At 40.6% G+C, this 26,912-nt stretch overlaps 1 protein-coding gene across 1 annotated transcript in view; it reads right to left on the minus strand.

Annotated features, from left to right (window-relative positions):
- Positions 1 to 21,452, minus strand: part of CTNND2 (catenin delta 2) — an 885,151-nt gene extending 863,699 nt beyond the window's left edge. The window contains exon 1 of the mRNA XM_044386968.3: positions 21,191 to 21,452. Coding sequence (XP_044242903.3) covers positions 21,191 to 21,227 — 37 coding nt within the window. The 5' untranslated portion in view covers positions 21,228 to 21,452. The remainder of the gene's footprint in view (positions 1 to 21,190) is intronic.
- Positions 21,453 to 26,912: the final 5,460 nt, after the last annotated feature.

Here is a 26,912-nt window from a genome sequence, read left to right on the forward strand (position 1 = left end):
CACACACAAAGAAACAGAAATTTTGGAAACAGTAAGAGACACTCAAAAATGCAATTACATTTTCTCTGAATTTTCATTTTATACTTGAAAAACTACATCGACGTGTATTAATAAGCGTGGTATAACAGAGTTATAAAAACTATTATAAATATTACATATTTTCCTCAGTTCTCTTCCCTAAAGAATTTCCTCTCTGTCTTCTGTGTTCTCTCTCCACACCACTACGCCTATTTCTTGTAAAAGGTTGCTCATTTGTCTCGGGGATGAGCTCCCCCGAGAAAAGGTGAGGTCCAAGGAGGGCAGGATTCACTGCAACCCAAGAAACAGAAGGAATTTGTACTTCTGTTTACTTCCCATCTTCAGGATAGAGCGATGCTTCGAGAAGACAGAAGCAGCAAATGTTTGGCAGTGTTCTACCACCCAGATCTCAAATAGTACCATGCCACCAGAAAACTCCTCCGACGCTTGAGAATCTGCAAAAGTGACTAGAACTTATTTGCAGAACCCTGAGCTGAAGCCTGCAGCCTGAAAACCACTGACCAGGACATTCGGTGTCTACATCTTTCCCAAATTCTTATTTCATAAGAGCCAGAGCAGTCCGCTCCGTGTGAGCCCCTGCCCAACACTGAGCCTCCCGTGGTCCTCCTCAAATTTCCTCAGACCCCGACAGAGAACCCCAGCCCAGGGGAGCCCGAAGCCAGCACACTTCCGCAAGGTGTGAGCAGAGATGGGGCCCCCTGGGAGTTTCGCCACGAGCCTGGATGCCTCAAATTAATAACATTTTTCGGTCCTGTCTTCGCAATTACACTGGAAGCTTTTTCCAGGGCTCCTCAAGGCCTCCTCCCTCTTTGATTGCCTCTGCCAGCTCCAGCCACCCGGCCCCGCCGAGCTGCCCGCCCAGCAGCCTGCGGTTTCCATGGAGACGGTGCCGCACACCGAGGGGAGCGCCAGACGTGAGCCAAGTGGAGCTGCGGAACCTGACCACACCGCCGCCGACTCCTGGGGTCCGCGGGACAGACAGACGCGTCAGCAAGGGCAGGAGGGCCCGGGGAAATGACCCGGGCGGCAGTACACAACAGAAAACAAACGGAGATGAGAACGAGAGACATTTGAAACTGGCAACTGTCTCCGATGTTCCCACCAAAATGAAATGTAAAAATCAGGTCTGCAAGTTTATTTTTAAAAAACTATATATACATACATTTGCATATACATACATATATATGTGCATGTGCATATGTATGTGTAGATAGGAAAAGTTTGATCTGTCTTCTCTTAACATCTGGGAATAGCATTTCCAGAAAAGTTCATTTTTGTGGAAATATTGAAGAACAGCAAGGCCACTTTGGAGTGTGCTACCTTCTCATTTGAACACATTATCATAACATTTATCCCCAATCATGACTCATGCCCTATTCTGTGCCATTAATGAGACTTTGACATTTTTTTTCTTCCTTTAATACAAATCCCTCAGTTCCTATTTTATGTACAAGAATTCTGAAGCAGGGGCGCCTGGGTGGCTCAGTCGTGAAGTGTCTGCCTTCGGCTCGGGTCATGATCCCAGGGTCCTGGGATGGAGCCCCACATCAGGCTCCCTGCTCAACGGGAAGCCTGCTTCTCCCTCTCCCACTCCACCTGCTTGTGTTCCCTTTCTCGCTGTCTCTGTCAAATAAATAAAATCTTTAAAAAAAAGAAAAAAAAAAAGAATTCTGAAGCAAAACTTGTTTCACCAATAAAAGCTGTAGGCTCATGAATAACTCCTAAAATTGAAGTATTTCTAAGCTGTCCAACTCTCCTTCAAATACTCGGCCGATAATTTTTTTCTGTGCTGTATTAGGGCTGTTCACCAGTATCCCGATTCTCCCTGTCCTCAGGGCATATGGTAGGACTGGCTTCCCTCATTGCTGAAACTTGAGCATGTCCACATAACTCACTCTGCCTGATGATACAGAACTGAGTGACAGATGACTCAATTTTCCACTCCCCTTTCCCTACCTCTATGATCATGGAAGAATTCACCAAGACGCCGGATCCATTGGCCTGGGTCCCGGAGTACCCAGGATTATCCAAGCCTCCATTCTCACCTTTCACCAACCCTTGCTGAAGATGTACCAACTTTTACTCTTTTTAAGCTGCTGAAATTTGGGTGCTATCTGTTAAAGCAACATAACTGACTTTATCCTAATGAATACACAATCTCCTTATGCAATCATAAAAATTTTAATACATTATGCTCATCTGTATGAGGTGTCTAGGGGATTATGACAGATTCTCTCTTCAAGGTCATGGTCTGACAAGTTAGCAGGTGATTACTATAAAGGACAAAATATAAAATATTCCATAGTGAATGAAAACAAAAGTTCTATAAGAGTTCACTTTGGGGTGAAGTTTAGACTAAAAGGCTTAGCACAGGAAAGTGGATTTAAGATAGTGACCTTGAGGGGTACCTGGGTGGCTCAGTCAATTAAGCAACCAACTCCTGATTTCAGCTCAGGTCATGATCTCAGGGTTGTGAGATCCAGCCTCATGTCAGGGTCTGCACTGAGCATGGAGCCTGCTTAGGATTCTTTCTCTCCCTCTCCTTCTGCCCCTCCCCACCAACTCGTGTGTGCACTCTCTCTTGCTCGCTCTCACAGAAAGAAAGAAAGAAAGAAAGAAAGAAAGAAAGAGAGAAAAAAATAGTGACGTTGAAGAATTAGCAAACCCAAAAGAAGGCCTTCTATCACAAGGAAAGTGTTGGGAGTCTGAAACATATATTAAAGACTCAAGAACTATGATAATTATTATAGTTAATATTACTAAAGCAAGAGAATTGCAAGTCTTATCATGACCAACAGATTCCGCATGGGTAGGTCCAGCTGAATCTGAACGGCAGAAAAACAACAGGGTTTTTTAGTATAAGTGTGTCCCATGCAATATTTAGGATATACTTATACTGAAAACAAAACAAAACAAAACTACTGATTATCTGCAATCTGTATTTTACTAGGCACCCTGTATTTTCACTTGGTAAATCTGGCAACTCTAACTCTAGGTAAATAGGTACATCCTAGGGATTGTGTACGTTGGGTAAAATGACCAGGGACAGGCATTTAAGTTATCACTAAGACAATTCATAAAATGAATACTAATTATATTTGTTCCTGGTTTTGTAAATGGAAGGAAGCAAAGATTCCCTATTAAAATATTTGTTAAAATATCTTCATTTGTTAAAATATTTTCAAAACAAATGATGACAATGCCCTTAGCTCCTATAAAAGCCATAAACTAAACAAAATACATTAAGCAAGAAATTTTGCCAATTTGTGTTACCCATATCACATGACTGTAAGCCGTTATCAAATAAAAACTTTTCTTTTTTATTTTTTCTGTAATTTTGAGAAATTCCCTCACCTTAACCATAAATCCACAACATAGATGATAAAAAATATTTTATGATTTACTATTTCATAGTTAATAAATCAATCTGAATAACAATTTCAGAATATTAGGACATCGTCCAAGCCTATTAAAATCAAAAAAATCATTCTTTCCTTTACTGAAATCTTTGAGCAGGCATTTTAAAAACTTACAGTGTTAAAAATTAGATTTGAAAAACAACCATTTTGTTTTAGGATCATTTTAGGTTTACAAAAAAATTGCAAAGACAGTAGGAAGAATTCCCATATACCATCCACACCTGATTTCCCCTATTACGATTATCTTACATTAGTATATTTGTTACAACTAATTAGCCAGTATTGATACATTATTATTAACGAAAGCCTATACTTTATTCAGATTTACTTAATTTTTCCCTAACATCCTTTTACTATTCCAGGATCCCATCCGGGACACCATACCAAGTTTAGTCTAATGTCTCCCTGGGCTCCTCTTGGCTCTGACCATTGTCTCAGATTTTCCCTGTTTTTGATGACCTTGAAAGTTCTAAAGAAAACTGAACTAGATATTTTGTACAATGTCCCTCATTTGGGATTTGCCTGATGTTTCTCACATGATTAGACTGGGACTGTAGGTTTTAGGAATGAAGTCACAAACATCAAGAGCCATTTTCAAGCCATCATACCGAGTGTATAAGATGGATTTTTTTAATTGACAATTTTTATAAATTGCTTACTTATATTCTTGGAAACTAAATTATATTTTAATGCCCTCAATTTAGTATTACCAGCATATCCAGTTTGAAGTAAACATTTGGACAAGACTCAGGAGCTTCAATTATATAAATCAACGGCATTTTTACATGAATTCTAACATAATTTAGAATGATCATATGACATTTTAAAGTTCAAGAACAAAAAATCGTTGAAACTTCGAAAAGAGTCTCATGAAAATATTAGAACATTAACTTATGTTATAAAAAAATAAATCCTATATAGCTTAAAATCCAAAACTACAAGCTTAGAGCTAGCCTGAACAAAACAACAACCAAAATAAAAACAACAAGAACAACAAAAAACCCAGAGGAGGTACAATCGCTGATGAAGATAACAGTAACTGTCTAAGGCAGAAAGTGACAGCCTGTATCCCACTCCCCAGGGCCAAACACACCCGCTGACGGTTCTGTAAATTTCTCCGGGATTTAAGTTAATTCTTTCCAGCCCTGCCAACTTTAATCCAATCAGTGGTTTCCCCCATGACCCAAGTGTTGGCACATCTCCCCTAGTACTTGAAAACACAAGAGAATTTGAATCTCTTATTTGTTATTAACCTACTAAATGGTGAATGGCAGAGGAAAAAAGTATACATGTTATTTTGCAATTATTAATTAGCTCCTCAATTAATGAGATTAATGATTAGGTTTAAATTGCCATTTTTGGAGGTCAAAGAAAGTTGCACATCAGCAATTTCACATGGTTCTACCCAATACTCTCAAGGATACGGCAATGTAGTCCTGGACTTCCCAGGATGACTCATAAATAAAACCCTTCTCAAGGCGTGTAAACAATCAGGTGAAGGTACCATTTCTCTCCCTGAATAAGACTCAAAACCAAAAGCTGAAATTATTAGCATGCTGAATGTCCACAGGTAAACATGTAAGAAGGAGCCGGAATGCCACTTCCACTGAGCTCCAGAGGAGACCAGTATCTAGGCAAGCACGCAGATGACACCTTTTTGGTTACAAACCCCCAAACTGCTCTCCAAGGCTAAACCGTGTCAGTTACTTTCAGACATGATTTACAGACAGATTCAAAAGCTAAACGTGCAGACATAAGTAGCCAATACAATAAGAAACAACTGAATCCATATTTTTGCTTAAGTGGGTAGTAACAATTTAAACATTAAAAAAAAAAACTTTAAAATACTCTTGTTAGTTAAGAGGAACCTCCTCAATCTGATGACCCTACTTTAATAACTTTAAGCTAATTTTCTATGTGGAGGCTTTATATTTTCAAAATTATAATTTGACTAAAGGCATAGCTAATTTAAATAAAAAGGGGATTTTGTGGTAGCAGGGTCCAAACATGAGACACAGAAGTTTATAAAAGTAAAAACTTATTTTTCTGTTAATAACTCCAAGGTACAGACATTTCCTATATGAGATGAAATAAGAGTAAATACGCAATTATGAAATTATCACTCTTGAAGTCACATAAATTGGCTTCTGATATTTTAATATGTAGCAGCTTTAAAAAATTCATATTCATGACATTTTAACATGTATTCTTTAGTAAAAAAGTCACAAAATTTCCAACATATATCATTCAAGGGCTTATGCCAAGAGTAACATTTAGATAATGTCTTCATAATTTAATTTACTTTTCTCTCAGTTGACAATATTCCAAATCATAGGTATTATCTTCAATTTACATATAATGGGGAATGTAATATAAATTCACCCTGAGAAAATACATCTACTTTTAAAGATTTTATTTATTTGAAAAAAAAGAGAGAGACAGTGAGAGAGAGAGAGAGAGAGCATGAGCAGGGGGGAGAGGGAGAAGCAGGCTCCCCACTGAGCTGAGAGGCTGACATGGGACTGGATTGCAGGATCCCAGGACCATGACCTGAATCAAGGCAGACACTTAACCGACTGAGCCACCCAGGCACCACAAGAAAACAAATCTACTTCTGATAATCATATATGATCATTTTTCCCATTTTTGCCTACATTCATCAATCAATACTTTCCCCTAAGATAATGTCTTGACAAACGAATATCCTGATAGTTCTCCTCTATCTAAACATTCCCGTGTTTCATATTCTCTGCTTTAAGATGAATATTGTTCCATGAAAAAGTAAATGTCCTCCTGCCACAAAATTCCTGGCATATTTATATTCCATTTACTAGGAGACAATCTGCCTTTGAAAAACAGAGAAAGCCAGGAAATCACATGACAGCTGACCTGGTAGGTGAAAGCATTGTATTAGATCCGCACATGGAAACGCATCAGCTCTTCCTAACTAATCATCATATTGGTCTCTGACATTCATTCAGTGATAGATGATCTGTCTTCTCTCTTGTCTTCCCATTTCAACATCTATCTGTGATATGATTCAATGATTGTTGCATATTAAAAATTTACCCTGCATAAGATATCTACTTGAAGCCAGGTAGGCATTAATCCTGGTGAGTTCCTACTTTTACTATATCAGTACAGGATGAATTTCAAAGTCTTTTTAATGACCAACCTTCAAAGAGGTTTCATTCTAATAGGGGAAGACGGGAAAATAAACTTGCAAACTGATAAATAAATGAGATGATTTCCTATTCTCTTACATGTTGGGAAGAAAATAAAACAGGGTAAGTATTAGGTGAGAAACTTGAGAGAGGATCAGCTTTAGAGAGATGTGTACTAGAGACAGCAAGATAGCCCAAGGGGCTGTCGCCCAATAAACCAGTGGGAGAGGATGTAGGTGAGTTACTACAGGAAGGAGTTGAACTTTTTTCTGTGTATCATTGCCAGGGTTCTAAGCAAAAAGGCAAGATGCGAGTGGATACAGAGGGAGCTCTCCGGCTGCTGTGGAGATGAACTTCATTTATGTATTTTTTTAAAAGACTGTATTTATTTATTTGAGAGAGAGAGCATAAGCAGGGGGAGCGGGAGGCAAAGGGAGAGGGAGAAGCAGACTCCCCGTTCAACAGGGAGCCCAACAGGATTGATCCCAGGACCCCGGGGATCATGACCTGAGCTGAAGGCAGATGCTTAACCGACTGAGCCACTCAGGTGACCGTGGTGATGTACTTCAAAGAAGCACAGGAAAGGCAGGGTGGCCAGCCAGCGGCCTGCTACAGAAATCTTGGTGAGAGGTGATAGGGGCTGGGATCAGCATTTTTAAGAGTGAAGATGATAAGAAGTGAAAGGTTCAACCAAGGTGAGGACCATCCATGTAATTTTTAAAAATATTATAAAAAAGACTTTTGGAATGCCGTATGTTAGTAAATATGCAAATTTGTATCCAGGTATTCTATCTAGCATACTGTTCCATGTGTCACATTCTATAATTTATAAATCAAAGAAAAACACTTAAAGTGAACTAAAAAAAAATCCTTTACCAGACTTTAAATAATGACCCCAATTAACAGTCAGTGATTCCCATTCACTTAGAGACTATTTCATTATCAAACACCCCAAATCTACCATCAGAGGTGGTCCTTCCTGGGCACTGGAACCTTGCTGGTTTTACCCTGTGGTCACTGTTACGGATAGAAAGTTTGGGTCCCCACAAAATGCATATGTTGAAGGCCTACTCTTTTAACGTGATGATATTTAGAGCTGGGGCTTTGGAGGTAATTGAGTTAGATTAGGTCATGATATGAGTCCTCCTGGAGGGATTAGAGATCTTATGAGAAGAGGAAGACAGAAAGATACATGCACAAGGAAATGCCATGTGAAGACCCAGAAAGACAGCGGTCATCTACAAGCCAGGAAGAGAGCTCTCACAGGAACCGAATCAGCAGGCATCTTGATCTTGGGCTTCCAGCCTCCAGGAGCATGAGAAATAAATGTGTATTGTTTAAGCCCTTCAGTTCACGGTATTTTGTTATGGCAGCCTGGGCAAAGACTGCCTGTGTAGTCTTTTCATTTAGTGAAGTCCTTCCCCCATCACAACAGACAAGCCATTGGACATTTTCCCTAACTTCTATGATGGAGAGGAACGTGGCATGTTCTTACGTTTGTACTTAGGTAATATGTACGCCACGGTGCATACTCAGGGCTGCAGAGCAGCCTACAGACCCGCTGTCAAAATGTTCCACCATCTCCTCCTGCTGCACCACAAGCAGCTTCACGAATTCGGACATCACGATATCCTCTGTAATACCGTACACGTCTGCGTATCACAACACCCGAAACCTCACACTGCATCTGAATTTTTTAGCTTAATATGCACGTGCAGCTTAGCTTCTTAACATGATGACAGCACACTTTTCCACGCGCGACCAGAATCAGTGCCAAGGGTTGGGCGCCACCTGCATACACCAGGATGACCCACCTGCCTGCACTGTCCTGCCTCATAATGCACGGAGAAGCACTCCTACCTTTTCCCAAACACCTAATGATACCCATCTTCAAAGATTCATGAGCGGTAAACACATGGGTAACAGGGAAAACTATGAAGCAGAAACACTGAAATTACGCCTACAGTATACAGGCAGCCTTTTAATGTAAATCATGGGCATACATATTGAAAACTAATCAGGTACACCAAACAGGAAACAGCGTTATCCCTCACAGTCCACAAAGCGATTCGCTCTAAAAAGGAAGAAGAAGAACAAGCAAGGGCACCAAACATAGCTGTGTAAGCATGAAGAACGGTGAAAGAAACCGAAAATAACTCTGCGTTCAAAAGCATCTTCTTCGGGTCAGAGCTAAAAAAAAAATAAAAAATAAAAACTCTCCTAGCCACCAAATCCTGAATCTGCCACATCTCAATTAGCTCACATGGTAAAAAACTGCAAGGAACAGCATGTATACTCAAACTCCAATGAATATCACCTAAGGAGCTTCGGAGAACAAGCAAAAAATGACAAAATCTACTATTGGTTCCAAAATCTGTTACATTGTTTTCAAAATTCTCAGCCATACTTTCAAAAGATAAAATATGGGGAAGCACTTGTAATGACTAACATGCTACAAAGCTCAAAGGAATAGCTTTGCTTATATTTCCTCCCACACCCTGTTCAACGCAAGATAGCACTTCATCAGGCTGTCACCCTGCTCTCTCCCACTTGCAGCGCTCACCTGCCATTCTGGAGGTATAACCACTGGTAGAAAATGCATATTCTGACAAGCCACCGGGAAGCCACATAAACTCGTATTATTTCACTGTGAAAATGTAAAGTATTTATGTTTGGTACTGAAAGATCTTGAGTCTTAGTCGCAATTACAGAATGCATTTTAACAGAGTTGGCACACAGAAGGGAGGGAAGGATTTCAGAGAAGTGACAGGAAATCAGGGGGTGTGGCAACCTGAGCTCGAAATCCAAGTCGGAACAGGGCAGATGCAGCATCAGCTCTTCAACCGGAGAAAATGGCTCATCCCCTCCAACGTGGGGGGGGGGGGGGGCGATCGTCTGGCCCTGGAGGAGCCTGCCATTTGCTACTCTTTAAAACATATTGCTTCTTCGCGATTCATACTCAGCCCAGTTTGTTGACTGAAAGGATTCATCAATGACCAGCTGGCCAGCCCATCAAAACATCCTGTTGCCAAAACTAGTTTAAGCTTCCTGCTCCCTCTCACTTCTTAAAATCTCCACACTTCTTCTCAGGCGTTACTAACCCCTTACCCCTCTATCAGAGTCACCAGAACACAGTCTTCTGTCTCCACCATCCATATTTGTGGACCAAGGAGGGATGTCACCTAAGAGTCACTTTCCCCAAGGGTCAGGTTCCTCTTGCCCCAAATCCTCTTGCCCCTCAGGGGTTCACATGTACAAGCTACGAGCACCCCATGAACCTCTCAACTGCTACAACAAGAAACACAGAATAATTGTACAATTCATTACACAGCCTGCCCTAAGCTAAATTAAAAAAAAAAAAAAAATAGAACTGTCTCTGAAATTGCTATAAGCACAAGCAATACCATGATTAACATCTCTGCTTGAGTCCCTAAAACTTTATTCCTCACTGTGTAACACACTCACTGAGGGGATACGAACTTCCCTTCTGCACTTCCTTCAAAAGTTTTGAGAATAGGGAACAAATTAAAGCTTTTTTCATAACTTTACACACGATTTCTTCCTATTGGCAGCCTACAGTTAGAGTGATAAGAATTCTCTGAAATTTTGTTCAAAAGTATTTAAGGAAATATGCTCAAAAAATGGAAGCCAGCTACAGTTCACACTTCTAAAACTGTTCTGATAAAGCCTTCCAGGCGCCAGACTCGGCAGCCCACCAGGAGAAAAAATAATATTCTGGGGACATTTCTACAGACTTCAATCCCAGAGGAACAATAGGGCTTCATTTTTACTACTCTTTTAAGCAGCACATATCTGTGCAAAAAATAACAAAGAGAGAGAGAACTTTTTTTGAGCCAATTTGGTATGACACAATTTTTGAAGTGGTATAAGAAAATAATAGGAATTACTTCCAGTGATGGATAAAAGAGAAATCCTCCTCTAAGAGATACCCAATGGCATGGAATGTAGCAGTATCTTTACAACCATTAGGGGATTGAGCATTTCATAACCATATTAATAATGGAGGTCAGAGATTTAGTTTTACAGACAAGAAAATCTTTTGACTCCAGCTTATCAAAAAAACAAAACAAAACAAAACAAAAAACCTTGCTTTTGAAGCACACCACAAATTTCAGGGAATCTATTTTATACTTAAATGCCTGTTACGACAATGCTTCCCAAAGAATTTTTACATTTATTATCATATCACAATCACAAAAATACTGTAAATGTTGATTGATCCTAACAAGCAAATGACAAAACAGGTCCAGGTACAAGGTCACAAGAGAAAGCAAATGATTTCGTGATTTGGATCCCAGAATTCAGAATCCTAATTCAGTGTTCCCTCCAGAATGCCACAGTGCCCAGTACCCAAAATGCAACCAAACAAGCCCTCGTTCATGAACCAGTTTTGACAATGAAAACAAGAATGTACACATGGCCCATAATGATTAACGGAGTATTTACTATGCACCAATTATTGTCCTAGGATTTAAGGATCAATGATAAAAAGACAGATGACCAGTATGGAGTGGGGGTGGAGAGATGCATGGTCCCATGTGATCCATGGACCAGAGACATAGGTACACGATGTACCTAGGGGGTACACATAGGATATGATATAGAAATATATGTATGGGGGCACCTGGGTGGCTCAGTCAGTTAACCATCTGACTCTTGATTTCAGCTCAGGTCATGATCTCAGTGTCCTGAGATGAAGCCCTGCATGGAGCTCTGTGCTGAGTGGGGAATGTGCTTGAGAATTCTCTCTCTCTCTTCTCCCTCTGTCCCTCCCCCTGTGCTCTCTCTCTTCTCTCTCTCTAAAATAAATAATCTTTTTAAAAAAGAAATATATATATATATCTATATTGGATCTGTGAAACAGAAAATCATATATTTGGCTAAGAATGACATCCTAACTTACTCTTCCCAAACAACTTGAAACATACTTCCTCGAGGCCACACGGAGGCTGACTATAGTACACGCACAGAGCTTCCACCTGTGAGCCCCAGAGTGTGGCAAACAGCTGGCCTGTCACACATAGGTCCCTGAGCCTGTGCAGGTGTATAATTATGTTTCATGTGGAGAAAGCAAAGGCCAAAATAAGATATGTCATCTTCATGACTTAACAGTAGAAGTAGCGAAGGTGTTTGAGGTTCACAAATACACTACGTTCTCTGCTATGTAGGTAAGATCCATAGTTTCTCTCTTTTTTTTTTTTTTAAGATTTATTTATTTTAGAGAGAAAGGGCATGCACATGTGCAAGTGGGGTAAGGGGCAGAGGTGGAGGGAGAGGGAAAGAATCTCAAGCAGACTCCACGCTAAAAACGGAGCCTGACACGGGGCTCAATATCGCCACCCTGAAATCATGACCTGAGCTGAAACCAAGAGTCGGAGGCTTACCTGACTGAGCCCTTCCCAGGCACTCCAAGATCCACAGTCTCTTAATCCACCTTCAAAACAACCTGAAAACACAGGAATTATCTCCCCTTTATCAATATTGACACTCAATAGTAACTTACCCACTTGCTAAAAAAAAAAAAAAAAAAAAAGGAAAAGTTGAGATATGAACTCAATCAAGTCAGGATACAACTATTAAATACTCCCACCACCATTTGCTCCATTGCCATATTTACTACTGAGACACAGAAAATCAGGGAACAAAAGAATGCTCCCTTAAAGAAGGCCCTCCCTCCCCCCAGGAAAAAGGAATACATTTAACTATAAGCTTTAGAATTATGTTTTAAAAATAAGAATAAAATGAGAAATAAACTGATCAAACATAGCAAAGGGTAATATAACTACCTTAGACAAATAATAGAAATCAAAAAGAAATGAGGCATAAACCAACTGAGAAACAGGCAGAAGATACAAAGAGACAATTCACAAAAGAATTATGAGTGCATTATAAACTTATGTAATATTTAACCTCAGCCATATTCACGGAGAAGAAAATTAAATCACAGGAAAACACAACTTTCCCCCTAACTGGAATGGAATGCCTGGGTTTTGTCTTTTTTTTAATTATAATACCCAGTTGTTGAAATCACTGGGAAATTGGTACACTCCTCTCTTTCGGAAAGAAATGTAAATTATGTAACCTCTCTGCAGGACAAACTGACAACATTGTCAACAGCCTTGAAAACATCCAGGTCTATGAAGTAATCTACAGAAAATAGTCTGATGAAAACTACTTAGCTTTAATTACAGCATCATATATCCCACCTAAAAATGAAAATGCCATCAATCTCCCAAAATAGGAAGTTATTTAAGTAAATGATGTTACATAAAGGTATGGAAAACAGACACTAAAAATGAATACAAATTATATGAAAAAAGCCACTTTACATGTTAAACAGTAACAAAACAGAATATGAGGTATCTTCTAAATTTAAAAAAATGTATATGGCTTAGCATTTCTACTAAAAATAGAGTCATTTCTGAGACTTGAGATCATGCATGAACTTTAGCTTCCTTTCATCATTCCTGTATTTTCAAATTTTTAATGATCGTGCATTACTTTTGAAAACAAAAAAAGAATAAAACATTATTCAGGAAAGAGAAAATATTTCACTAATATGCTGTGCAGTTCTCAAGAAGACACCAACTTGCTAAACCTACTCAATACATCTCTTAAATTTAAAAACAGAGAAAATCTAGCTGTAGCACTGAATAGGATATATACAATATACACTCAAAGGATGCATGTTGTTAATTTCAGTCAGGCATTCAGCTAATTTAAGTAATGAAATTTATCCCAAAGCAAAAATATAATATTCTTCTCAAAATTTAGAGGCATGCTTTTTTTTCTGTGTAATGTTGTATCACGTAACACACAATTATGTATTTGGTGGGCAGATAATACACAAAGAGCAAAACACTTGAAACCTTGTCATTAACACTATGTTCTTCTGTTTGTATGGGTGCGTGTATGGGTATGTGTGCTGGGTATCATATTCAATATAGTTTTCTGCTTAACCTTTGTAACCTCCAGTATCATGAACACTTCCCACTTTCTTGGAAGAGATAAGTCCTAACTGTATGTTCCTTTGGATAGAGATGTCATAATATATTTATGCACCTATGGTGGACTTAACGTTATTTCGCCTTTGCAACCCAACTCAAACCAAACAGCCTGATCTACACACTACAAGTCCCAGGCTTCCTGCACCACCTTCCATGACCTGGGTAAACATGACATGATTTCTACTGTCTCAGACTTTTCAGATGATGCCCATTTCACCTTTCTGCTTTTCTGGAGCTCTTCTCCACCTCCTTATCCAGTGACTCAAAAAAACAAAAACAAAAACAAAAAAACTCCAAAGAAACAAAAAACAAACAAACAAACAAAAACACACCAGAGTCAGCACCAGTGAGGACTGTGTTAGAGACAAGAGACTGAATTTTGGCTTTTCTGTATTTGGAAGACTTGGTTTGCTGCCAAAGAAGTTGCTCTTCCTGGAAATTAAATTATTGCATTTCTGAAGGTAATGACTGCTAGCTTACTCTAATGTTTGAGAGTCCAAACAAAATATTTGAGAGAGAAGAATGAAATTTATTTTAAGAAGTGAGCTTTTTTAAGGTTGAGCAGTCATGCTCGGAGTCAAATAAAACATCACGTTTACTTAGAAATTCACTTTTTTCTTCTTTCTTGACTGTGTCCATTTTTGCTCCTATTCAAAGTTAAAACATTAAATGCCAACCAACCTCTAATTATCTACACTGAGGTAGAAAGTGCTGTAGATAACAGCTTGCACGGATCATTATTTATATATGGTTTGGGAAGTCAGATTATGACACTGTCCCTTTTATGCCCAATTCTCACCACTTACAAGGCCATCCAATTATTGGCAGTCAATGTCTAACGTAGAGAGTAGGGAGGCAACACGGAGAATGAGTTATTTTAAAGTTGGCAATACATAAATCAGCTGAATTTCATGGACCACACTCTCTATAAATCAGCCAGGGCATTAGACACTCCCCTGATAATTCCTGATATAGTGTCAAAATACCATAAAATATTTAAAGAGCTCAACTTCTAAGCAAAATACTGTGGAGCTATTATATCCAGAATTCTACAGCCAACATTCTTTATAAACCACGTCAATGAGGAACACTTCTTGCCTACTTCTGATATTTTTCCAGGTAAAGGGAACTTAATTCATGTAGCACTTTGGCCTCTCTTCAACCCTTCGCTTTCTCTGATTCTGAAAAATAAAGGAAACATCTTGGCTAGTTCCTTCCTTCTTCCTCCAGAGATCTACCTTCCTGCAGAAAGGCAAGGCTAGGCTCTAGAGCTTAGAGACAGCTCTGTCCCTGTGGGGAGAGAGGAAGGGAGAAGGCCAAGGTCCTGGGATGTCATCTGGCATGACATCAAGCTACATCTAATCAATATTATTTCACCCATGGTGGCTGCTTCTTTACTTTTTTTTTTTTTTTCAAAATACCAACTTTTTTCAGAAACTATAAGGGTTCTGGGATGATATTTATTGTGTTTCCTAAGGACACCAAAATCCACATTTTGGCACATTTTATAGTTTAATATAAATGTATGCCTTTTTTGTGATTTATGTTGTTGCATATTTAAAGGAAGAAAGATTATAATAAGCATTGTAAGATTACTTGAAACCTCCAAAACCAGAATAAGCTATATAAAACATGTGTACAAAATGCATTTTTCTTAATTTATACCTATGTATCAGCTTTCTAAAGACAGCTGTGATAATCGCATCTATTAAGCAAAAAAATGTTATTAATGAGAAAACTCTAGCCCTTACCTATGCAGGATAAATGTATTAGCTAATTTCAATGACAGAATTAAACAAATTAAGCATCCCATTTAGTAATACGTTATCATGCAAAATTTGTAGAAATTTTGACACTTATATTTATTTAACCAAACATAATTGGCTCACCACTTACTTTGAGCCAAAAAACAGAAAGGTCTTTTATTATAACATGTATTTTACTCTGGTAACTTATAATTGGCAGTTCCCACAACAACACATAAATTTGAATATAAATAACCGTATTTATTGTCAAAATGTTTTTCTGACTTAAGATAAATTAGTCTCTTGTTACACAGGTCACATTCTGTAACATATTCTAAGATATATCCAAACACTATTTTTGTAAAAATTATGTTGCTAAAGATCACGGTTCTCCTTTGTAGGAGCTGGGCATGACCAAACCCGGAGGAGCTGGGCACCTGACCGAAGGTACTCAGAGTTAGGTAACAAGTGAAAATCACCATTTATTGTCAAAAAGGTACCAGTGCACACACTTTTATTTCAAAAAGTTGATTTTAATGGAGGGATTGGGTCTTCTCTTTACATAATAAATTTAGCCTTTTAAGGTTTCTTTTTTGTTACAATGATATTACGATGGGATTCACGCCCTGTGGTTCCCAACAGAGCACATGTTTTAAAATGTGACCTCATCAAAAGGGAAGTCATGTTTCTTCCACTGTCTATAATATTCTTTGTATGAATCTTGTAGAAAATGTGATATTAATCAGGTGAATAACACTAATAGAGAATATCAAAGTTTTATAATTTCTGACTCTGATTAGAATCTTTTCAATATTTTTGAGATTTTATTTATTTATTTGAGAAAGAGAGAGAGTGAGCAAGAGAGAGAAAGAGCACAAGCTGGGGGGAGAAGCAGAGGGAGAGGAGGGAGAAGCAGGCTCCCTGTTGAGTAGGGAGCCCAGTGCAGGGCTCGATGTGGGGCTCAATGCGGGGCTCCATCCTAGGACCATGGGATCATGACATGACCCAAAGGCAGACACTTAACCGACTGAGCCAGCCAGGTGCCCCTAGAATCTTTTTTTTTTTTTTAATAATGGTGCTGAGAGATATAATTTACTTCTCTTTTAGCTTAACTAATATATATTTTAATATGTAAAGGACTGGTATGTTGCAGACTAGAAAACCTGATATACTTTATATGCAAATCTACATAATAAAGTAATATTACACTAGGAGTAGGGAGAGAATACATCCATTACTAGCCTTTGTTAGAGAGGGTGGAGGCCTATATAACATATTTAGTAATACATAAATGAAGCATAAGTATCCCTCTTAATATGCAGATATGTATCTCCTGTGTTTGTATAAATGTTTATAATTTACAAGCCATTTATGCTCTTAGTTACTTTATCCTGAAATCAATCTCTTCAGATGTTCTGTCCTTTCCTTTTGTACCCATTGTACAGCTGGAAAAAAAAAACTGAGCGAAATTCTAAGTATCATATAAATGGCCAAGGACACAGCTACAAAGAGACAGAGCTGGGATCCACCCAAAGCTAGCACTCTCTCCACATCTCTATCTACACCTACGCAAAGGAGAATCCCAAATAGCATTACACTATAATATAAACATATTTAATTATTTAGGCATGCATTTTACATATAATATACAGGATATGTATTACACACACACATACACACACACACACACATATTCATTATAGGTCGGAGCCCAACTGTTTCCTCTAGAAATATATTTCTGACATGAAATGACAATAACATAATAGTAAGTTTCAATAGATGTAATTCATTTTACAGATAACTTTTCAGGAACCTCACCAAGGGATACATGCGAATATGTGTCTAAGATGAAAAGCTTCTAGGAAGTACTGTTTGCAATTTGTCAGAAACTAATTGATATAGAGTGTAACTCCAATATCCTAATATAGCTGAGACGTTTCCTACAAATCAATTAACTGTGATATGGACCTTGAGATCATACTTAACAGCTATGTGATCAAAAGATAAACAACTGGAAGGGTCATCACTACACATTTTTGTTATGAGTCTTAATATTTTTAATGGACTAAAAGCACAGTGTGATAAAATATTTCTGTGAATTTCCTGTGTTAGAGGTACTGTTTGTGAACATAATTAGATTCATGAAACCCAACCAGGCAGTGTATTAATCAGGGGGCTAGACTGGGGGCGCCTGGGTGGCACAGCGGTTAAGCGTCTGCCTTCGGCTCAGGGCGTGATCCCGGCGTTATGGAATCGAGCCCCACATCAGGCTCCTCCACTATGAGCCTGCTTCTTCCTCTCCCACTCCCCCTGCTTGTGTTCCCTCTCCTGCTGGCTGTCTCTGTCTCTGTTGAATAAATAAATAAATAAATCTTTAAAAAAAAAATCAGGGGGCTAGACTGGCAGACAATGTGATAGAAACTATTTATCTATGACACATTTAATATTTTACATTAATACAAAAAGCTGTTGCTTTGGCATATAATCAGATAAACCTGAAGCCAGCAACAAGTATCGTGAACTGTTCCCACTCAAAGTAACTTTTCGCCCACATCCACATAACACTTATCACAAAGCCATCAAAGTCCTGAGAACACCTTTGGAATATGGATGATGAAAGCCATCATGGAAGCCAATCAAAGAATGTGGCTGGAAAACGTATTTCTGACCTGTGAATCAGCCAGCAAAGACCCCTTGTACCACACCTTCCATGGCAGTCCTGAATTTAAAAATATCTGCCTGACTTCTCTTGGTATTCATGCTCTCAATGCTCATTCAGAGGTAATTCACTCTCTGAATTCAGTGGTCCACTTTAAATCTCTCAACTATGTGGCATCTTCTAAAATAAAAATCTTTATTAAAAAAAAAACACCTTTCAGGAAGAGTAGACTAGCCTCACTAATTCCCCACTACAGAAGTAAAAATAATGTTCCTACAGAGAAACAATCATAAATGGGTGTTCAAATCTTCTGTGGCTAGAAAAAGAAAAGGAAAAAAAACATTTTTGGCAGTTCACAATGCAACAGTTCCCACTTTAGTCCAACTGGCTTGTTACAACGAGATACAATGGTCCATACAAAGAATACCTGACTTTATGGACAAATTATAATAAATGGTTTTAAATGTAGTTTTACTGTTTTCCTACATAAGGAAAACCTGATGAAATTACTCTAGAGAACTCACCAACAATCCCACATAAATGCATACCTATAAAAGAGAACTTTGATAAAGCACCACGGGAAGTAACAAGTTCTATAATATTTTCAGGAGAGCACTGCATTTTCAATTATATGTCAAAAGTAATGTTATATTTGAGAATACGATAACTTCATTTTTAATTTCAAAGGTCATTATGAAAGTGACATTATCCTTAGAAATTATTTAACAAAACTATAAATTGCATTTTCCAACTAATTTCATTTGAATTTCATTTTCTCCCTGATGAACCATTTCACTGGGAGAAAAACTTGGCTTGTGTTCTCCTGTGGAAGATGTGAAGTTGATGGAAATATCGTAATTTGACAGTGCATGACTTTTATTACAAACAATGAAAACATTAGTGACATCTATAATGATGAGGTTGTACAACTACACAAACATTCACCAAATTAAATAACTCCTTTCCGCAAGACTATGACAATTTTATTAGAGCAACAACCTCATGTACTTACTACAATTGCCATTCAATCAGGTACTATCACTTTCAATCCACAATATAACACAAAACTCACATATACAACCCATATAGTTTTGCTCATGCTCTTCGGCTGCTCTCTGCGCTCACACATAAGCACAGAACAATAACTACTCGTCCTTTAAGAGTCATGTTTAAAACCGAACAGTAGACTCAAAAGGGAGAAAAAAGAGAAAGGAACATCTACCTCACTTATTGCTTCTTTTTCAAAGAAATTTTATATTAAAACAATGCAGGGAGCACAACAGTGTGTTCAAAGCACTCTTGGAAAGTTTTCTAATTGTGAATAAGGTGCAACTAACACAATACAGGTAGAGTTAATCACACTGTTCGGTTAACTCAAGCCCTAGAGAGCTTGCTAGTCTTCCTGCAACGCTGAGACTTGTTACTTGTGTAATTACAGGCCCCCCAAATTTCACCATCTAACTCCAAATGCAAGCATCTTCATTCAAGTCCTGAGATCCTGTGACCCGCAGAGCCGTAACGATGCCACTCACCATTTCCCCCGAAACATTAAAAATGGATTCTGCATATGGCAAAGAATTTAGGGCAGTTTAGAGCATCCAGTCCCTATTTGAGGATGCCTGTTCATTCTCACAGCATGAGCCCCCAAAATCATGCACAGGTTCATCCCTGTAATTCTACATGAGTCATATCAAACACTTCTCCATGGGATTTTAGAAGTGGTGCAGCTTGAAAGCCTTTTAATCCTGTAGGTGAATTACTAACTGCAAAAAGATGAACTGGACTACCACCGGACGCCAAGCTTCTGATGGAAAGATGCACAATGAGAGAACTCTTGGGTAGTTTGACCACCTCCCTATTTTCATGGAAGTCGTTGCAGAAAATTGCAAGCATCTTAAAATATTGGTCACATAGTTCCAAAAAGTGAAAAATCGATGCATGTCAGGCCCGACAGTATGCTTACAACATATTCCTTTTCTACACCAACCTATTTGCTTGATAACATTAGGCATGCATGTTAACAACACCTTTCAGGGCCAAAGCAAATCAGATCAGTTCAACCAAAGCACACAAGGGGAACAAAACATCTTGGAACCACAACCTGCCCCTCTTTTTCCGTATTTCCACACCCTTCACTTCCCCTCCATTTACATCTCAACACAACTTTAGACATTTTGGAAGTAGCTGTTCTTTGTTGGAAACACACACACACACACACACATACACACACACATATACACACCCCCCAAAAATCGCTAAGACTGTTTTCCTACCACACGACCAGGGAGGCTGCACCACCTCTCCAGTGATTTAATTCTGAACGTAGTGGCTCGAAGCAGCTGAGCAGCAATCGATGAAAACACATTACACACCATAATAAGAGGAAGGTCGGCGAAAAAGAAAAGCAGCTTTGCTTTCAGCCATTAATTACCGATCACCCAAATATCGCATCGCAATCTCCCACACACATGCACAGCGTTCCAAACCTGGGTTTCAGGAGGCGCTTTCCAGAGCCTCGCTATCTATTGTCAGGACGCAGAAGCCCCCGAAACCTGTGAATCGAGCTGAAAAGGCTTCCTCTGAAACCGCTAAATATAGACCAAAGGGGCTCTGGGTCTGGCAAGCAGCGGGAGACAGAAGAAACGGCCATGGACGCATATAACTAAGTATTTCCATTTTCTTCTAGCCAAACATCGTAATGACATTGAACATAAGGGCAAAAGACTAGAGGAAAGTCCTCCCCACCCCCACCCCGTCTTCTCTGTATATTAGGGACGTCATGAAGGCAACGGGTATGTTCTTGAAGGTGGCGGGGAGCAGTATTGTTGGTGTTGCCCTATATACGCTTCCTCCGGGGGAGAGGGGTGGCAGGGAGGGGGAGCACGCAAGAAGCCACTTGCTAACCGCTCCAAGAAAGGCACTAACCCGGTCCCCATTCCAAGCAGAGCTGTCTTCCGAGAGGGGACGGGGCGCGATCGCGGTCCTCCCCCGGCTGGCAGGACCGCGCAGTAGCCGCCAGCCGGCCGGGAGCAGAGGACCAACCCCCACCGGCGGCGAGGAGGAGGAGGACGAGGAGGAGGACAGCGCCGACGAGGAGGATGCGCCTGGCCCCAGCAGCCCAGCGAAAGCAACTCACCCAACGGCGCGGCGCCCGACTGCTTCCTGGAGAACATGCACCCGCTACCAGCGACAGCTCCTCAGTCCGGGAAAAGGCGTGCGCGCCGCCGCCCGGCTTCAGGGCAAGGTCCTGACCTTGCCCAACTGCAGCATCTTCCGCTTTTGTTGTCTGAGCGCGGCCGCGGGACAGGCGATGCTGGCGGGGAGCACGGACGAGCGCCGCGGGGGAAAGGCGGCTCCCGACGCGAGTGCGCGGTGCCCGGCCTGGCAGCCCCTCCGAGCGCGGCAAGCGCAGCGCCCCCTGCCCGGCTCCGCGGGCTCCGCGGGCTCCACGGGCTCCGGGCTCCTCCAGGCTCCTCGGGGCTCCGGGCGCCGCCGCCGCCGCCGCCGCCGCGCCCGCCGCTCCGCTCGGCCGGCTGCCGCCGCGGGCGCGAGCCTGGGGCCGCCGCGGCGCCCGGCGCCGAGCGCTCGCGTGCTGCGCCCCGCGCGCGGCCCGCGCCACCTGTGCCGCCGCCGCCGCCGCCGCCGCCGAAGGCGAGGCTCCTCCCGCGGCGCGCGGCAGCCTCAGCCTCCACCTATGCCTCAGCGGCCGGCTCGGGCGCCCGGCTAGTGAGGAAGCGTCCGCCCCGCCGCCCAAACCTGCCCTGGGTGCCGAGCATGCCCAGTGCCGCCGCGACCGCGCGGCGCTTCGCCGTAAGCATTCCACTTCTCCTGGTTTTCGCGGCAGCAGCAGCAGCAGGGGAGAGGGGAGGAGGCCGCGGGTTGGGAGAGGGCCGAGCATCCTTGGGAACGCACTGCCTGGCCTCGAGATGGGTGGATGCTCGCAACCAGGCAAACCTGGAAGGGACCCGGGAAAGGCCTGGAACCCCGGGTTGGGCCGGTTCCTTCGTTCACATGCAAGAAGCTGACAGTTTATTGTGATGGGGCAGATGTCAGCCTGCAAACAAAGGGGCAGGGGTGGAGGGGGTTCTAGAACAGCTTGGGTGTGCGTTGGGGGGAGCAGGGGGCAGGCTGAATGTGCAGGCTACTGGGTGGAGGTGGATGGTCTGAAATCCTGTAGTTCTAGAGAGGGGAAGGCAGGACACCCATCTGCGATCTTCCCTACAGCGCCAGTCCAGTTTTGGTCACCTCCAGTACTTAGATTAAACATGTTTTCCGCAAATGAAGAGGCTTTCTTCTTAAAGTTCCTCTGGTTTTTAATCTGGAATGTATGTAAACTTACTGCAAGAAGGACCTTTATCCAGTCTGGAACTTGGATAGACGACAAGTTCTTCTCCTCTTGCACCCCATCCTGTGTCTTCCTACTTCTGCACGTTTGCACCTTCTCTTCCCCCTCCTCCCCCTTCCCCAGGCTAGAATGGAAACCTCCACCTGTTCCTTCTGCACACTTTTCCTATAGATCCTGCATTGCTGTCTCCACTTTCAGATTGGTTTTGTTATCACCTCGTGGTTTGACAGCTCATTGACTCCATTGAGACTTCTCTATGCCTCTCTTGCTGTGAAATAAAGCAAGCAGAATCACCATAGTGAACGGTGAAAGAATTGTTAGAAAACAAGACCCATGTCATGTGCCAAGGAAGTCCTCTGGGCCTTCACCCGCGTCCCTCTGTTTGAGAAATCATGACGGCTCTCTCCCCTAGTGTATTCCGAAGACATGGGAGGGGGAGTGCACCTGCCCCGGGCCAGGGGCAAATGCTCCCGTCACTATCCCCGACCCTGTAGATCCCAGACTGTCTGAGGTTGTGATCTCCACTCCACCCCTCCCCGGAAATGGTTTCTGAGACAGAGATGAGCATGAAAGGATACAGGAAACTGTAATCAGAGGGATTTGGGGGCTTATGATTCTTCCTAACAAAGTGCTTCTCTTTTGTGTCAGAAGAGATTATCCAAGAAAGTTAAATGACTTGAGTATTTATCCGGGGCTATTCTCTGTTATACTCTGGAGTATGTTAAACTATAATTTGAAGTACAAGCAAAGGAAAAAAACTTTTAGACAAGTTAAATAGGTAGAAATAAATGCAGGGAACAGCGTATTAAGCCAAGGACTTTTGACAACAGTGCAAATGTTCATTTTTAATCTTCCTACCGCAGGGCTGGAGGTGCACATACAGGATTGATGTCACCCCCAAAAGTAGTGCTCCGGCCTGGCTTCAAGTTTTAAAGCCGGCTCCGTATTAAATACTCCTGATCCCTGTGAGAGAAGACACTGCAAGGCCATTTTTCAGCACGTGTTAAACTATATTTTTTATTCTAGTCCTCAGAAAGGCAGTTCAATTACTGTGGAGTACTTGCTACAAGACAAATTAGCAGCCCTGTATCCATTAGGCCACATTATATTTTAAAGGATGCTCTGGTCTCACCTTATCCTCGGTCAGATTTTGGGGGGGGGGGCTGTTTTTTTGTTTTTATTTTTGTTTTTTTACATGCCCTCCTCTTCCTCTTTACATCTTTTTATTCAGAAGTCATGGTGGGGGAGATGTTCAGGGGAGGTTAGTTACACTTTGCATTAAATTTGAAGTACGTGCATTGTTATTATCCATGGGAAATATATGTGTCTCTTATGCCTATATAGATCTAAGAAAATAATTTTCTAAAGTTTCTTACAGTTATTTTGGAAATGAGGAGTGGCAATCCCTTTTCACTAGCTGTAATCTTTGGAGATGCCCCACAGGCAGTCCCGATAAACATCTCTAGAGCGTGGGTGAGGTGGGCATTTAAGAAGGGCAGTGATGCCCTGAACTACTTTGCTTTGCTCTGTGCCAAATTTCACTGGAACATTTATGATTTCTATTCACCTAAAATAATCTGTAACTTAAGATGTTATTAAATGCACAATTAGATAATACCGAAATACAAAGTAAAATCATCATGTGTGGTGTTAGATCTTGGAACGACTCACTGCTGCCATCTTTTGCCTCCTGCTTCTGAAAGTTCCCTACAAAGGAACATTCTGAATTCCCAATTCACTAGGAGACCAGAAAATTATTAGCTTATTATTTTCAAATTACAGCACTCAACACTAAATGAGAAATCTTTATTGTGTTTTTTTCTGTTTATGTATCAAAAGAGTTATAGGATACAGAAATCATATCTAAATACTAAGTGCTTGATACTAAGTAAATACTAAATACTAAGTATCTCTTGATTTTTCAAATCACTTATCAAAATTTGTTACAAATATGTTTTTATATGGAACTTTTACTTAATTTTTAAGCATGAAACCCAATAATTCAAAATGTTTTTATAAATGCACATATTATATTTTATAGTTCAAAGTATGCCAATTTTAGGAGAGTGAAATGTTTTGATTCAAAGCAATTTAAATATAGCACTATATTTTGTTGTTGAGGTTCAAATAGAAAGATAATATTCCTGTTATTTTTTAAAGTGAATTGCCCATTGCTAAACAAATGGAAATTTTTTTTTCAAGATTTTATTTATTTATTCGACAGAGACAGAGACAGACAGCGAGAGAGGGAACACAAGCAGGGGGAGTGGGAGAGGAAGAAGCAGGCTCATAGCAGAGGAGCCTGATGTGGGGCTCGATCCCATAACGCCGGGATCACGCCCTGAGCCGAAGGCAGACGCTTAACCGCTGTGCCACCCAGGCGCCCCAACAAATGGAAATTTTTTAAGCTGGAAAATTAAACTATGTGAGTGATTGCTGTTGCTGTCCGGAATTTAAATAGGGAAAGTATGACAGTCTTTTAAAATTTACAATTTAAATTTTAAATCAAAAATTCTTTAGAATTTCTTTAGAAGTAATGTCATTATGGGACACCGGAGTGGCTCTGTTGGTTGAGCCTCTTCCTTCTGCTCCGATGGATCCCAGGGTTCTGGGATCAAGTCCTGCAAGGGCTCCTTGCTCAGCGGGGAGCCTGCTTCTCCCTATACCTGCCGCTCCTCCTGCTCCTGCTCTCTCTCTCTCTCTCTGAAAAATAAATAAGTAAAATCTTTAAAAATAAAAAAAAATTAAAAAGAAGTAATGCCATTGTATACATGATATATACATATTTAAGGGGCTAGTAAACACTGCCTGTTGCTGATCATGAAAAATATGCATTTGTTACTGGACAACTCTGTTTTTAAAGGCTTTCAAAGTAGTTAACTGATTCGATTTAACCATTTTAGTTAAGATCAACGTGTGGGTCATTTCACGACTTGACTGGCAACTTCCCACTTTCACACAAACTACTTTTTACTACTGCTGCCACTCATGATGATATTACTAGTCATTTATTCATTCATTGATCAGCAGATGTTTTAATGTCTACTGTGGTCCAGACACCAGGCAAAATTTGGAGACGCAATAGCAAACAACAGACAAAATGACAGATCCCTCTCCTCAGGGAATTTATAATTTGGGGTCATGGGATAAGAGAAGAGGAAGCACACTGAGGAGGTAACCACACCCAAATATCGTTATTTCTTTCTGGTTGTCTGTATGCTTTAGGGTATTGATGATTCTTTTGTTCGGTTCCTTTTCCTCAATGTTTTCTCATTGGTTTTTGCCTCTTCAAGGGATTTTGTTTTTTTATGTCAGGACAGAGGTAGCATGGTGAGGGGACAGGCCCTAAATGCTGAAGCACAGCAAGGAGAGGGACACAGAGGGTATGTTTGGTGACAGCTGGAGTTTATGGAGACACAATAGAAGCAGGAGTCAGACCAAATTAAGGAGTCGGGGAACAGTGAGGTGTCCAGTGAAGGCCCCTACCTGTATCAAAAGTCACGAGCTGGTACCAAAACATCTAAATTCTACATAGACTGGTCAGGCACAGAAAAAGTCAAGCATTATTGATCAGAAATGGACAGTGGGTCAGAAGTCTAAGTCGACAGGCATTGACAAATTGCATGTACAGAAAGAACACATCAAATGATGGAGCTGGGCACAGACTCTTGATAACAAGTATTAGCAACAAGGAGAAATAAACTTTATGCTACGACTTAACGTATCAGCAATGTTTATAGATTTAATGAGTTTCTCCTAGTGAATGAAGAAACTGACTCCTCACATTAATTGGCTTGAGGCCTATAGACAGGAATAGGAAGAAGCAACTGCATAAAATGAGATCCAAAGTATGGAACAGGGGAGTTCTTATCAAATGCATCCAGTCTTTCTAGATAAATTTTAAGGCAGAGCTGATTTAGTATTAAATTCATCAACAAAATTTCAGTTTTTACACCAAACATCTAGGCTAGTGATTCTTAATGGAATCATTACTGCCTTCTCAGGAAGTATTTTTAGAAATGTGTGAAAGGGTATCTTTTCTTATTGTCATTAACATTTAGTGGCCACGAGCCATGCATTCTAAACATTCTGCCTGTATCCTTCATGTCTTTTGAAGGTGCCACAGTCATCTGCGGGTATTAAGAGCCTGTTCAGAGTATGTAAGCCTGCAACATTACTCCATTTTACATTTTACAAGAAGCATTTTTGCATGGAAATGCCATGAAGATATAAATTACAGAAAGATTTAGCATTGTTTTGATCAGAAATTGACCAAGGCTTGTTCACAAAATTCAGAGCAACAAGTCACCAAAACAACACTCCTGTATCAGTCTGTTGTTATAGTCATTACCATCACAGTGATGCTACCTACATACAGGGGCAAGGTTTTCTTCCTTACCAAGAAGGAAAACATAATCTTTTATTTTAAATAACTTTCCTTTTATTTCTGCTTTATATTTAGGTTGGGTACAGTATAGGTCCTCAAAAACCAGTTAAACCTCTTCTCAGGATA

Source organism: Ursus arctos, unplaced genomic scaffold, assembly GCF_023065955.2.
Source record: "Ursus arctos isolate Adak ecotype North America unplaced genomic scaffold, UrsArc2.0 scaffold_15, whole genome shotgun sequence".
Classification (NCBI taxonomy): Eukaryota; Metazoa; Chordata; class Mammalia; order Carnivora; family Ursidae; genus Ursus; species Ursus arctos.